The sequence below is a fragment of the Eulemur rufifrons genome, chromosome 4 (assembly GCF_041146395.1).
Source record: "Eulemur rufifrons isolate Redbay chromosome 4, OSU_ERuf_1, whole genome shotgun sequence".
Lineage (NCBI taxonomy): Eukaryota > Metazoa > Chordata > Mammalia > Primates > Lemuridae > Eulemur > Eulemur rufifrons.
In genome coordinates this window covers 25,053,001-25,068,201 of record NC_090986.1, presented here as the reverse complement: position 1 = coordinate 25,068,201, position 15,201 = coordinate 25,053,001, and the positions used below count along the sequence as shown (strand labels likewise).

The following is a 15,201-nucleotide window of genomic DNA, read 5'->3' as shown; positions in this document are numbered from 1 at the left end:
ATAATTTCTTTCTATTTTTAGTAGAGACGGGGTCTCGCTCTTGCTCAGGCTGGTCTCGAACTCCTGACCTTGAGCGATCCACCTGCCTCGGCCTCCCAGAGTGCCAGGATTACAGGCGTGAGCCACCGTGCCCGGCACTAGATGGGTTTAGTGTACTGGTTCTCAAACTTGAGTGTGCGTTAGAATCTCATATGGAGGGCTTTTTAAAACACAGAGTGCTGGGCCCCACTTCCAGAGTTTCACATTCAGATGGGGCCTGAAATCTGCCTTTCTAAAAAGATCCCAGGTGACCATGCTTTGAGAACCACTGGTGTAATAAATTATATAGAGAAGTTAAATTAGGTGTCAGCTGTATATTTGACACTTGATTTGGTGATGAGGATATAAAGATAAGAAAGAACCTCTGACTTGAATTTGCAAACTGTTAGCTCTTGTTTTTCCAAATAAATTCTGTGTCTGGGTTCATTTACCTCATAGTTCTCCAAGACGCATTCAGGTCAGATGGTAACACTACTAGGCCTGAGGCTTAATAAAATTATATAGTATTAAGGATTTTTGTTAAATAGGTAGATTTTAGTTGCTCTTGTCACATAAAAAGTACGTGAGATGATAGATATGCTAATCTGCTTCCCTATTATAACCATTTTACCATTTATATGTATCACATAATACCATGGTGTAAACATCAAATATACACAAATTTATTAAAAATAATAAAGGAGAATGGGTGTGAGAAGAGTGAATGTGAAACAGTGGCATAGGATGGAGGATATTATCAATAATTAGCTTAGATAGCCTAGTTTTTTTTGTGTGTGATTTTGAAATATTTGTCCTTGTGTTCTTCTAAACTTTTCTGTTAATTGTAATCCATGTTTCATAAATTGAAAGGTTGACTCTTAGCACTCCCTTTCTCAAAGGTCTTTGAGAGAAGGAAGTCCGAAGCACTAGATTAGAAATAGAATTTTTGGAGTAGAAAGAAAACTTTAGTAGTATCTGCTTTACTTGTCTCATGTTTCAGATAAGGAAGTTATTTCAGTTGTTTGCTAATGGTTTGTTCTATGTGGTGACTTGAGTAGGAACACAGCTTGGGAACCAAACTTTTTTTCTGTTAATAGTTTTATCTCTTTTTCTTCCTAAACGTGCTATCTGGACCCAGTTTTCTTTATTTCACTGAACTTAACTGATTAAACCATATGTTTTGGCCATAGGGAACAGAATAGTTGAAAATCTATACATACAAAGGATTGTGATAATTTTTATTTGAACCTAACCTACTTAAAGTATGTTTTGTTATCTCTAGGATTTCCTTGACATTATATAAATATGGAAAGAATAAATAAAGTGGCAAAAATGAATGACTTTAAGTAATTTATAGAAATTATTATAGGAGATGGTCACATAGCTTCTAGAATTATTTTAAATTCTTTAATACGATAGGCTGTAATAGCAGTAGTGTCAAAAGTTCCAGTTCACCTGACTAGTTAGCATTTGCTGAGAGAGTGCCTGGAAATGCAGTTGTTTTCATTTTGTAGGCTAGGAGTTGTTCTAAGAGGGGATGCCCTGTAGTGATTAGGTTTAATTTTCCCATATGAAGTTAATTGTGGCTAAGTTTAATTTCTATTGCCATGGTCTTCCTTTGACTAATGTCCAGCAGTTAATCTTTGTTTTTATGGAAATATTATGGGAACTTAGTCACCTGCTCGTTAGAACTCAAACATTCAGTCATATATTTATTTTTCTTTTCATAATCTTAAGAAACTTTTTCTTTAGAAAGTTTTTTAGAAACTTTTAGAAAATTTTTTTTTAAATCTGATGAGTTCATGTCATTTGGAGTTCTAGAATATAGGAAGATTCATTTAATCAGTCAGCAAAGTCTTACACTAACTATATTGCTCTTTGGTGAAGTATACATAGTATAAAACTCATGGTTTTTGCTTTTGAGTTTATAGCCCACTTGGAGAATAAAACATATATTTGTGAAGCATCCATGTCCTCTCTCCCTTCTTTCTCAGTTTAGATTTAGTGGTCCAGCATTGTAGTCACTTCATTGCAAATGCCCTTTAATTTTCTTACCCCTTTAATTTTTTGCTTTACTCATCTGCTAGAAACCCAACACCTATTAAATCTAACTTGGCTAACTTGTTTGTTGTTCCTCACAGCTGAACACAGATGCAGAAAAATGGAGACAACCTTGCTGATTAGTAGCATTATAAGGAAACAATCTCAATCTTAAAAGCACACTCAATACTGCTAACATTCCTACAATTCTCTAGTATGTTTGTTCTTGAAAATCAGTACTTCAAATATTTCTTTTTTCCTTAAACCTCGAATTTAAACACCCCTTTCCTCTCTTCCCTTAACTCATTTTTTTAGACCTTGTCTTTACTAAGAAAATGAAATCACGAGGCAATTTCCTCTTCTCTCTACTTCAAAATTCACTAGCTTGCCCACATCTGTACCCACTCTGCTACGTTTTCTCATATTAAAATGCATAAAACATCTCTATTCCCGACTAAATCTAATCTCTGTACTTATGCCGTGGATTCTATTTCCTTTCACCTTCTGAAAATGTTCCTCCTACAGTTGTGCCTTAGTCTGTGCTGCTATAACAAAATACCACGGATTGGGTAATTTATAAACAATAGCAATTTATTTCTCACAGTTCTGGAGGTTGGGAAGTCCAAGATTAAAGTGCCAGCCTTCTGTGTTTGGTGAGGGCCTTCTTGCTGCATCCTTATGTGGTAGAAGGGATGAATGCTGTCCTCAGAAGGTAGAAGGGCTCTCCCTCAAGCAGAGCCCTCATGACTTAGTCACTTCCCAAAAGACCCCACCTCTGAATACCACCACAATGGAGATTAAGTTTCAACACATGAATTTTGGGAGACATTCAGAACATAGCAAGTTGTTTCTCTTCTATGTCATTACTTCCTTCCCCTCTGCTGGATCATTGCCATTAGCGTTCCAATGTGCTGTAGCATTTCCGTCTTAAACTGTTCTCTCATGTCATTTGTCCCTGCAACTACTGACCTGTATTTTTGCTTCTCTTGACAGCAGAACTTTAAAGACTTGTTGGTAGTACTGCTTCATCTTCTGTTCTCTCCACAACACATTACTCCCATAGTACTGCAGTGCTTAGCATATCTGACTTCTGTTTACTTTTCCAGCCTCTTTGTGTGATAAGCTTCCCCTCTATCACTAGGCTGCCACTGCATTGACTTCTTTTACTCCCAAATGCCAAGCTTATTTCTGACTAAGGGCCTTTATTCTTCCTATTGCCACAGTCTGACTCTTGCCTGAGATCTTCAAATGAGCATTAATGTTTCAGAGATGCCTTCTTGTCATGCTATGTAAAAAACACTCTCTCTTGCAGTTAATACTCTCCCTTTACCTACTTGTATTTTCTTCATAAAACTTAACACTGTCTGTCTGAATTGCCTCATTTATTTTTCTTGTATGTTTATTCCGCCTCATGGAAAAGGCCCTTGTCTCTGTATCTAAAACATGTTGACATAAAGTAGATGTGCAATAAGTATTTTTTAAATGGATGAGTAAAATTGACTCTTTGAGCTGTGTTTTGCATGGATTTATTTTCCATGTTGAAATTTGAGCAAGAAATCCCATTACACCATTTATGTCTACACAGTTAATTGCAGCAGTACAGAAAACAATCTTGGTGCTATGGTCTGAATGTTGGTGTCCCCTCTGTAAATTCATGTGTTGGAACCTAACACACAATATGATAATATTAAGAGGTGGGGCCTTTGAGGAGTGATTAAGTCATGAGGACTCCACCCTCAAGAGTGGGATTAGTGCTCTTATGAAAGAGGCTCCAGCCAGCTTGCTTGCTCCTTCTGCCATGTGAGAATGCAACAAGGCGCCATCTCTGAAGCAGAAAGTGAGCCTTCACTTGACAACCAAATGGTGCTGGTACCTTGATCTTGGACTCCAGAACTGTAAACAACAAATTCCTGTTGTTTATAAATTACCCAGTCTATGGTATTTTTTATAGCAGGCCGAATGGACTAAAACACCTGGTTACAATAGATCTTGTTTGCCTAGTTCACTTAGGAAGATTTTGATGCATTGTTCAAATGCATATCATTGATTACTCAGCCCTTTCTTCCTTTCAGTTTGGCTGTGTAGACTAAACTACTTTTTAGGTCAGGGTCATTGGTGAGAGATGCTTATAAGCATGGTCTAAGGTCTCCAGCTCAGTATTTTTATTGGAACTTTTATCGCTGGTCCTTGCTTGACTATGTAATTGGTAAGATACTGTCTTAGTCTGTTTTCTGCTGCTATCACAGACCACCTGGGTCTGGGTAATTTATAATGAACAGAAATTTCTTTGGCTCGTGGTTCTGGAGGTTGGGAAGTCCAAGAGCATGGTGCCAGCATCTGGTGAGACCTTCATGCTGTGTTGTCTCATGGTAGAAGGTAGAATGGGTAGCAAATGCATGAGACAGAGAAAAGGGGCTGAACCCATCCTTTTCATTAGCAATTCACATGGAAAACCAATCTCACAATAATTGCATTAACACATTTGTGAGGGCAGAGCCTTCATGACTCAATCACCTCTTATAGGTCTGACTTCTTAATACTGTCACAATGGCAATTAAATTTCAACATGAGTTTTGGAGGGGACATTCAAATCATAGCAGATGCTGAACTTCCTGCCCTACCTTTCTATGGCCGGATTCTACTGTCTTTTGTGCTTTTGCTACAAGACTTCTTCCAGATTCTTCCCTACCTTGCTAGGGTCTTGAATTCAGCCCTGTGTTCTTTTGCAGAGTAACGTTAGGGTTTTCCTCAGTCCTTACATTCTAAGTGCTTCAACCTGAATAACCATCTCTGGGATTGCTATCTGGTCTGGGTCTGCCACCTGGCCTTAACTTGAACCTTAGTATCTTGACTACCAGTTCCTGCCTTCTTTAATTTGGATTTTCCAATCTTAATTGTGACTCTTACCACATCATACTTTTAGCCTCTCACCTTTAAGTTTTAAAAAATTATTCTCTTCTCTCCAAAATATAACAGTTTCTAACACTAATTTCAGTGAAAGACATAGTTAGCTATTATACTTTTTCCCTGCTCTTCCTGCTTACTTGGCTGACCTATGGTTGATGCTTGTCTAGGGAGAAACCTATTGTTTAATGCTGATTGGGAAATGGCATGATGTTTGGTTGCTTTATCTCCGAGAAAATGTTTATAGACCAAGTGGCAAAGGAATAAGAATTATCTGTGGCTCAAATAAAGTTGATATTTTGCAAAATCAGCTGATAATTTACAAATAATTTATTTTTTCAGATACAGATGTCTTTATGAATCATTGGTTGTATGTTTGATTTGATAATTGTTAAGTATTTTAGATTTTATTCTCATAAATTATAATACATATAAGTAAAAAGGCAAATAGTTAAATTCATTCAACAAATATTGAGTGCCCAATATGTGCAAGGTACTGAATTAGGTGACATAAAGAAGAAGATAGCTCCTGCTCTCAAACTTGCTTTTGATCAGTGTTGTGGGGTTGGGGCTATGAGAAGCAGGCAAACTATGAAAGGCAATGTATTGAGACAGTGAAATTTCAAAATGAAGTCATGAATTTGTGAGTGTGGAGGTGCAATGTACAGTAGGACCATAGAAGGAGCTTTCTCCCCAGCTGTCACAACAACAAAGTTAGGGAAGGTTTCATAAAGGAGCCAGCATTTGAGGGCAAAATCTTGATGGGTCAGTAGGAATTTTCCGAGTAGGCAAGTGGGGAAGGCAATTTTATGGGTCAACAAGTGCAAAGGGATGAGGCATGAGAACATAGTATGTTCAGGGAAATACAACCAGTTCATTTTGATATAGGAATATGAAAGGTGGAGGAATGGTAGATGATGAGGCTGGGCCCACATCCATGAGACTTCACTCTGAAAGGGCATATTTGCCTTTATATCTGAAGGGATTTAGATTGAATCTAGCCAGTGATATGAAAACACTGCAGAATTTTTAGCCGGAGTGCATTTTGAAAGGATTGCTCTGGCAGCAGCATGGGAGCTGGATTTGGAAGAAGGTAAGATGGGAGTTGGGAACATCTCAGGAAGTACATCTCTTGTGGGGACAGAGGGGTCTACACAACCAACTCTTAGACTGTGGCAATTTCTGTTATAGAAATGTGACCAAAGTGCACCAAAAGAATAATAATTAATTCTCTCTGGATGATTAGGGTGTGTCATGGAAATTTTTATAGAGAAAGTGATATTATTGTTTAAATGGAAATTATATTGGATAAAATTACAACATCATAAAGATCGAGTTTTATTTTGAAGGAACAGATAAATGCTGGATACCTCTTTTAATCCTGGAAGGCAAGAGAAATTTAGTTTGAAGAGTAACTCAACCTCTGGGGTGAGTGTGACATGACTTGACGTAGTAGGTCAAAGAGCATTGTAGATAATGTATTCTTCAGGTTCATCCTGTGAGGTTGGAAACAATGTGGCTAAAATGTCACATTAAATGACGGGCAATCCAACTTCAACTTGTGAGTGAGTGAAGCATCCAAGACTGAGTAACTGTGGAAAGCTTATCCTGGTTTACGTGAAAAAGGATTGTGAACTGTGCTGAAAAGAAAACTGAACTTTGGGCTGGGTGTGGTGGCTCTTGTCTGTAATCCTAGCACTGTGAGAGGCTGAGGAGGAACGATTGCTTGAGCTCAGGAGGTTGAGACCAGCCTGAGCAAGAGCGAGACCCCGTCTTTACTAAAAAATGGAAAAATTAGCTGGGTGTCGTGGTGTGTGCCTATAGTCCCAGCTACTCGGGAGGCTGAGGCAGGAGGATCTCTTGAGCCCAGGAGTTTGAGGTTGCTGTGAGCTAGGCTAACGCCCTGACACTCAGGGCAACGGAGTGAGACTCTGTCTCAAAAAAAAAAAAAAAAAAGAAAAAAGAAAACTGAACTTTTGGATGATAGTCATTGTGAGTCCTTGGACAGAATGGGTAACTTCTGTGAGCCTCAGTTTCCTTGAGCCTCAGTTATAAAAGTATGAAAGATGTTTACTTTTGGGGGTTGTGAAAATTAAGTGAACTAAGACACATAAGTATCCAGCTCTTAATTCTTTTCATTTTATATCTTTCCTGCTAGACATTTTTATGGTTGGATAAAGGAAGTATTTTCCTCTTTTGGACCAATGGTTTATCTCATACCCACTTTCTTCCCTCCTCAGGCAATCCTCTATTAAAATACATTGATCTGATTATCTCTTTGAGAAAATGTAATAGGAAAATGTTTGAAGTCATCATGCTATTTCAAAGACTTCCATCTCCCTGAATTTTGACAACACACAGATGCCCATCACCATGCCCCTGTAATTGTCCCTAATGTCACATCAGCATTTCAGTTTGGAACTTAAAGCCTGGGTCATTCCGTAACCCACACACAGCACTTTCACTGTTCTTATTTGATCACTAGTTTATTCTCTAGTATAATTTTTATCATGATTTCTGTACATATCTTTCTCTTTACATGACTGATGAATAATCTTTTGTATTTTACACAAGGAACTCTAAATGTTTATGAGTGTATGGAGGTGGTTGCAGTGCTCTGAGTGTTCCCCTCACAATCAATATTCAAAGATTGGCAATGAGCGCTTGTGAAACACAAAGATGATCATAAAACCAACTCCTAAAGAAACTAACACCAAATAAGAATTAAGGGAACAAAATTAGTGGCACAAATTGAAAAATCTAAAAGTGAATATAATTGATATTCTTACGGATTCAAAAGGATTCACCATCCATAAAAAATAGACCAAGTATTAATGCACTCATGGCTCTAGCAGTGGGGATGCAGTGGAGAACAAGACGATTTCTTAAGTGGTATATTTTGGGATGGTATGTCCTGAGCCCCAATATTGCCCTGTCTGAAACTTTCCCAAGAAGTTTCACAGTCCAGAAACGAATTCATAGATTGTCCCATAACACATTAAAGAACCATTTCTCTGGGAACAAAAGAAAAACAAAAGTTAATGATTGGAGCAGACTATAAACCAGTTTCTGAGTCTAGTAGGTGGCCCGATGAGATTTCCAGATGTTGGATTTGAAGCATCTTTTGCAGTTTGAATGTCTCTAGCAATGTCTGAGTAGCCCACAGGGCGGCAGACATGAAGGTTGTCCATATGTGAGCTGTTGTGTTGATTTCTCTGAAGTTCATGTCAAGTCATCCAGCTTCAACTTATAGGGCGTCAGGAAAAGGGCAGTTTTTGTTCTTGGTGTACCAAGTCAGAAGATTGGAAATTTGAAATCTTAGTTTGGGGAGGTTGCAGCATCAGTGAAGTCAAGGGGCTGACCCACTCATCCAACTTTATTTCAGTTTGCTTTTTATATCAGTGAGCAGATTTCCAAATAAGGTGGAAATCAAAAGATTCCTATGTTCTAGATTTAGACCTGTGTGTCTTTGGAATGTTTTAATAAATTTTCTTTCTCTTTGAGGATACAATTCCATGTTAGCTTAGTAGAAAAGGCCTTAAAAACACCTTTATGTCAGGTTCTGAATATCAGAAACTAAACTTTTAAACCAAAATTTTAGACTATGTCTACTAAATGACTCAAGACCAAAACCATTAAGCCTTTTATGGCTTAACCATGGATGCACAAGATATCTCCAAAGAGGGAGCAAAAAGATGCAGCCCTCTCAAGACTCAGAGCCACTGCTAAAGAAAGCAAAAAAAAAAAAAAGAAAGACTTAGACAAATTCCTGAATTGACAACAGTCAGTATACTAGCTACAAATGGGGTGTAACCCACATTTCTGTCTGGCCATATTCTTGGGGGCCCCAACTTTTTGGTTGACCACCTGTACATGCAGGTCTGATAACCGACTTGCCCACAACAGGTAGAAAGCCAAGCTAAGTTCTCAGGATGGGCAAATGAGACAAACAGGAAAACAATAGCTGGCCATGGGAAGGAAAGGATCTATAATGAATGGGTACTCCTAACACTGAGTCACAGTTCAAACCAAGTCTTCCAAGAGTTTTTCTCTTAGCTACAGGAATTTGCTAAGGAAATAGGACTGGATTTTGTGGAGAGGAGTTTAAAGCAGAAGCCCAGAGATCCAAAAGATCTTCTGGATAGTCAGGGTCAGGAAGTTGGGGGTAAATGGGAATTTAAGAGGGCAGAGAAGGAGACTCTGTGGTAGATGTGAATTTTAAATTTTGTTCTTAGTCTGATATTGTTACCAAAAGCTTGGCACATGTCTTCTGTTCGGCTGCATCAGGAGAACAAGGACAAGTGGTTTGAGGAGAAGGAAAGAAAAGTTCATTAATTTGCAAGCAAATGAGGAGAACGGTGATGCCTGTCTAAAGATGCCATTGTCCTCCTAATAAGCAGAAATACAGAGCTTTTAAATGGTGGGTTCTCAGCTTCAGGCAATTGCTGTTCAACTACTGTTGATGATTCTGATTGTCCCATCTCCATTCCATCTCTGCAGTCCCATCCACCTAAGATAATCTTGTGACCTCCCCAACCCAGGATCTCTGTCTGCCAGTCTTCCCATAGGTACCTGTAAGACAGATGTTAGGTTAAGAGCTCTCTCAAATATTTTTTGAAACTAGGAGTTTTTTCCAATTCAAAGGATCCGTCATTTGGCCATTGATGAATAGGATCTTCAATAGTATATTTATTCTAATATCGATAGGAAAGACCCAGAGGTAACTTCTAAGGCTTAGAATAAATCTTTACCATGGACACAAGTGGTGTTCCAAAACAGCTACAGAAAAAGCAGCCCCCATGATCTGAAAATTTCACTCCCAGAGTTAGCCTAAGAAATCAAAGGCCTTCCTTGCCATAGGCAGTAAGGATAGTGTTTGTGAAAACAGTGTCTGCAGTCATACTTGGAAAAATTGGGTACCTCTAGTAACAGACCTGCTAATCTGGGACATTGGACAGTGCTATTGGGATGGGAGCGTCCCACTAGTAACCAAGCAACAAAGGTTGAGACAACAAACACCCTTAGGGACTAGGACCTCTTACTAAGACAAACTCCCCTGAGAGCTGGCATGGTGGGACAAAGAGAATGCTGTTCATCACTTTGTATCTCAGGCTCCCAGCCTATTCAGCTGGCTGCCTGATGCAAGCCGACACTTGTACCCGCTGGCTAGCAGGGACTAGAAAGAATATTCTCACTTATTACAAAGCCAAGTTCTCAGGACATAAAAGATGAAAGGAGAACCTCATCTGGTTATTTGTATTGGGGATCCATAGGAAAATTTGTCTAAACAGCACCAGTCTGGTGAGAACTGTGAACTCACTATTCTTTGAGGCTTTCTCAAACAACAGGCTTATATAAGGACTATGGCTGTGTTCTACCCTATGATTCTCCTCCTTATGACTAGTGACACAAAAGATAGAAACAAAGGAAAATAGTGACCATCTCTGGGTGGGAAGGGATCAGAAAACAAGAGTACGCACACCAAAAACACACCAGAGTTACTGTACAAGAACTAGTTCACACAAATGTTTTCTTCTGCTAATCTAAATTTAGGAAGGGAAAAAGACAATGAGATTCTTAACCACTCTCACTTTGACCCAACCCTGCAGTTAGAGATCCAGGAGGCTGACTTGGTAAGAACTCTTACCTTTGGCCAGCTTTATGTCACGAGTTCGAGAATCCTACAGCTACAGCTGTCCAGTAGTGAGTGGGTTCCAGCCAGTGAGATCTCTTCATGGTTGCCAGACTGTCTGGGAGGGGAAAATGGCTTCCCCTTACCCTTCTAGGTTCTTTGGCTGGGCTATGAATTAAATTGACATATAAGACAGATGAACAGGAGGAAAGAAGTCATTTTTATTATATGTGTATGCACATAATACATGGGAGTCCCACAAAAATATGAGACTGAAAGAAATCTCTATTTGTAAGGGTATCTCCCTCTTTGCACCAGGAAGAGAGAGGTGACTAAATGGAGAAGGCATCTGCATAAGAAATCCTACCCTTGTTTTCAGTGCTTTTCCTGGCCTATTCCCTGTAACTGGGGTTTTCCCCCCACCCCCTTTCTTTGTTTCAGCAAATGGTGGTATTCAAGCCTGAAGTTTAAACTCTTTGAGATCTACTCTCAAGATTTATTCAGTTGTCTGCCATATATACTTTAGGTCTGCAGAGCTCTGCCACCCCACCCCTTCCCCCCAATCCGTGGAAAAATTGTCTTTCATGAAATTTAGGGAGTGGAGCGGGAGGGGAGGCATGAACACATTGTGCATCTCTTTTGCTATGAAATGAGTTCCTTGATGAGACACAGTGCTATGTGGAATGCTGTGATGGTGGTTAATGCATTCTGTGAGTCTATGAGCGGCAGTGCTGGCAGAAGCATTATAGGCAAATTCATATCCAGAATATGAGAATGTGATCCATTATGGAAGAGAACCAAATTAAATCTGCCACTAGGTGACTGGCTGTCCCATCCCCACCCCACTCACCTGGGAATGGTGGTGTATTGGGAACTCAGCGTTGGTCTCCTCCAGTGTTGGCGGATTAAACACTCAGCAGTAGCTTTTGCCAGGTCAGCTTTGGTAAGGACTAATCTACTTTTGAACCCATTCATATCCTACATCCCTGCCACCATGGCCACTTTGTTCATGGACCCATTGTACAAGCACTGTTATGATGGGTAAGGAAGTTGAGTGACATTCATAGAGCATGTTGTTTTATCTACCTGATTATTAAGATTCTCCTCTGTAGTAGATGCCTTTTGCAGTTGATGTGCACACCTCATCTCTGATGGTTAAGTGCTAGTACTTCAGTTTCTGCTACTTCAGGATCCTGTCATCCCTATTGAAATCAGTAAGCTCATCTCAGTGGTGGTGTCTTCCCATAGTTATACCTGTCCTACAAAGGAGAGTGACCATAGAGTTTTTAAAAGGTTGCAGGTGGTCCTTTGCTGATGCATTTCTCAGTGCCTTAGTAAAGGGAGCATCTTCTAGGCTTCCTCATGGAACATAAAGTGGGGGTTTGGTGTGTGGGTGACACTTAATAAATCCAGTCCAACGTTCCTTCCCTCTTACTATGCTAGGGAAGCTTTGGAATCTCAGCCTTATTAAATGTAGGCCACTGTTGAGTCTAAGTTTCAGGCAGCCGACCAAGAAAGTTGGTTGTTAGAGCCACCTCCATCTGTGTGAGTTAACGTGTTGAATGTGGGATCTCTAGTATAGAAGTTGGCAAACCTTTTGTGTGAAGGGTCAGATAGTAAATATTTTAGGCTTCACAGCCCATAAAGATTTTGTCACAACTACTACATTCCGTAGCGTGAAAACAGCTATAGACAATGTGGGCCATTTGTTAATAGACATGCTGTGTTCTAGTAAAGCTTTATTTACAAAAACGGTCTGCTGACCTCCTCTTTAGTTAAGTGTGCACACACCAATGAGTTGGACCTGATGTAGTGTTATATTTCACCCTTCTTGGTCTAGCACCTTTAGAATCCATTCCCATACATGTTCTGTGGGGTTCTCCTAATTTATCACCAAAGCTTTGCAATTCTTTTGGTATGTTAAGCTGTTTCCTTTGGGTTATGGTGTATACTTGTTTCTCTTGAGCCTGCCAAGGTTTGACATGGGTTAGTGATAATGGGAGTGGTTAGGCTGGGTCTTGAGGAGGAGGAGCATCCTTTTTCAAGGCATCTGCTCTAAGTAAGGCTGTCTCGTAGGGTTTTTAAGCAGTGGAAGACTTGTCTCTTAAGACATGGGAGGACAAGCTACTTCTGGTACCAGAGGCTCAGAAGGACTTGGAGGCTCTAAGTTGGTCAGTTTCATTTGGGTCCAAACAAATTTTCCCATTCCAAATTTAAGGAACCCCATTCTTTACCAATCTATGCCATAACTTCCAAAGGAGAAACTTGGTAAGACCATGAATTTGAATATTTTTTTTAATTCTGCAAGACTGACAATTAAATTTTGTATTTGATGTTCAGTAAAATCAGCTCTTAAATCATGACTTGGGCTGGGTTAGATCTGAGCGTATTTTCTCTCTGTAGGTGCTCTAGTGCACTCAGAAGAACCTACCCACATCACAATCCTTATTTTCAGAATTTCTGTCATTACAGTAAAGTGCAGCAGCCACTTTGGCTTCCAAAATGTGCTTCAGTTAGTACTTTATTTCAGTAAACCACAAGTGATAGCTTTATTAATTGTGATTCCAGTATCTACTGTGGATTACTAGCATCTCACTTCCCACTGGCAAGGAGCTTAGCACTGCACTCCAGCTTACGGGCATGACCAAACCAGTCCTCAAATCCCATTTTGTGGGCTTATCTCCTGGGACTGCTCCCAGTACCAATTGTGTATCAGTCTGGCTTCATTTAGGAGGCAGAAACCATACAGTCATTTAAAAAGAGGAAGTTTAATATAAAGACTTGTTAAGTCATGATAGGGTAACTGAAAATGTAAAGAGAACTCTAAAGGATATTCTAGAGCTGAGAGACAGTCTGAAGGAAGGGTTAGCTTGGAAGAGGGGCCCCTCCTTCAGGCTGGGGTTCAGACTTTATTGGAAAAGGAATAGTTGCAGCCCAAGTTGGCTGGTGGAGAAGTTTGCTGAGTTGCAGGTGCTAGAGCTGGTCCATAGTAACTGGGCAAGCAGAAAACAATCCTTTCACATGTAGGTGAGCCAGGGCTGGTTGGCCTATAAGGGGAATAAGGATACTGCTGTGGATGTGAAGCCTGCAGCATGTGGTGACCTTGTTGGGAGGGGGAGCCTGGGCCAAAGCTACCAGGTGGCTGAGGGACTGGACCCCTGAGCATATGGTGAGGGCAGAGTACCACCAATGTCTTCTCCATATACACCATGCAGCAGATGTCCTTTCCATGACAGACCATGTAGCAGGAGCCAGAAAAAAGTAAAATGCAGCAAGCAAACCCAGAAAGTGTTCTTCCTGCAATGTCCCTTCGGTGCCTTTTACTGACAAAGCATTGTGCTCACTGTAAAGGAGAAATGCTTACAAAGTCCAGCCCATTATTGCAGTGCAGGTACTGGTGGATGGATTCAGAGCTGAGAGGCAGTACTTTGATAATGAGCCAGTCAGTTAGGTCATGTTATTCTACTCCAGATTCCTCAATAGCTCCCTCTGTAAGAGTAAAGTTCAAAGCTATATGTAATCAGGACCTCAGCTTCTTTTGACCTCATACTACTGTCCTTGTTGGCTCCTCTGCAGCCATCCAGGCCTTCCTGCTGTTTCTGGAACTTATTTGCATGCTCCTGACTTAGGGCCCTTGCACTAGCTGGTCCTTTTTCCTGGAAGCTGTTTTCCTAGTTGTCTGTAATGGTGAGTTCCTCCCTTCCTTCACGCCTTGCTCAGATGCCAGCTTCACAAGGTGGCCTGCCCTCTCCCCATCTTGTTTACTACTGTAAGTGCCCCCACCCCCCTACATTGCTGACCCCTCACAGGGCTCAACTTTTCCCGCAGTACTTTGTACCTAACATACTGTGTAATTTGTTTTCTTATCATGTCTGTCTCCTCCCAGCACAATGTCAGGTACTGGGATGGGGTGAGGGGCAGGGGTTTTTGTCTGTTGCTCACTTATCCCAAATACCTAGAATTGTGCCTGGCATGTTATAGGTGCTCAATAAATATATGAATATTATAGTGGACTATGTACTATTCATTAAGGTGAAATTGTAGCTTAACAAAGCAATTCTAATTTTATTGTTCAAAATCTTTTTACTACTTCTGTGTTATGCACCTTCCCTTTTATTTTGTAGACTGGTTATATTCTTTTGACTGATTAGGTTGATATGGATGTGTTTTTGAGCTTCTGGTGCTCTATTAAATGAAGTGCTGTTTGTTTTTTATTGTTACTTTTTATCATTTTTCAGCTTCTGTGACTTATCTGAGGAAATGACTGAACCAGATAACTATTTTTTTAAACATTTTATTTTTTAGAATTAAATCTTGGTTTGTGGAAAGTTAACTGATTATCTTTTAATTTGTTTTTAGGTGCTGAATGTGGAGTAAATGCAGATGTTGAGAAACATCTTGAATTGGGCAAGAAATTACTTGCAGCTGGACAGCTGGCTGATGCTTTATCTCAGTTTCATGCTGCAGTAGGTTTGTATCATGGAATCAAACCCACACCACTCAGTGGCTGTCTTAGTAAATTGTAATTAATAGCTCTTTTTTTTGACAACATTTTAAATATTATTTCATGTTTAAATAAAACTTAAAAATATTTGGGGGATTTTGGG

The 15,201-nt window shown here is 39.9% G+C and overlaps 1 protein-coding gene across 1 annotated transcript in view; it reads left to right on the top strand.

The window, feature by feature from the left end:
* Positions 1-15,201, top strand: part of DNAJC3 (DnaJ heat shock protein family (Hsp40) member C3) — an 89,852-nt gene that overhangs the window by 2,364 nt on the left and 72,287 nt on the right. The window contains exon 2 of the mRNA XM_069467658.1: positions 14,954-15,064. Coding sequence (XP_069323759.1) covers positions 14,954-15,064 — 111 coding nt within the window. The remainder of the gene's footprint in view (positions 1-14,953; positions 15,065-15,201) is intronic.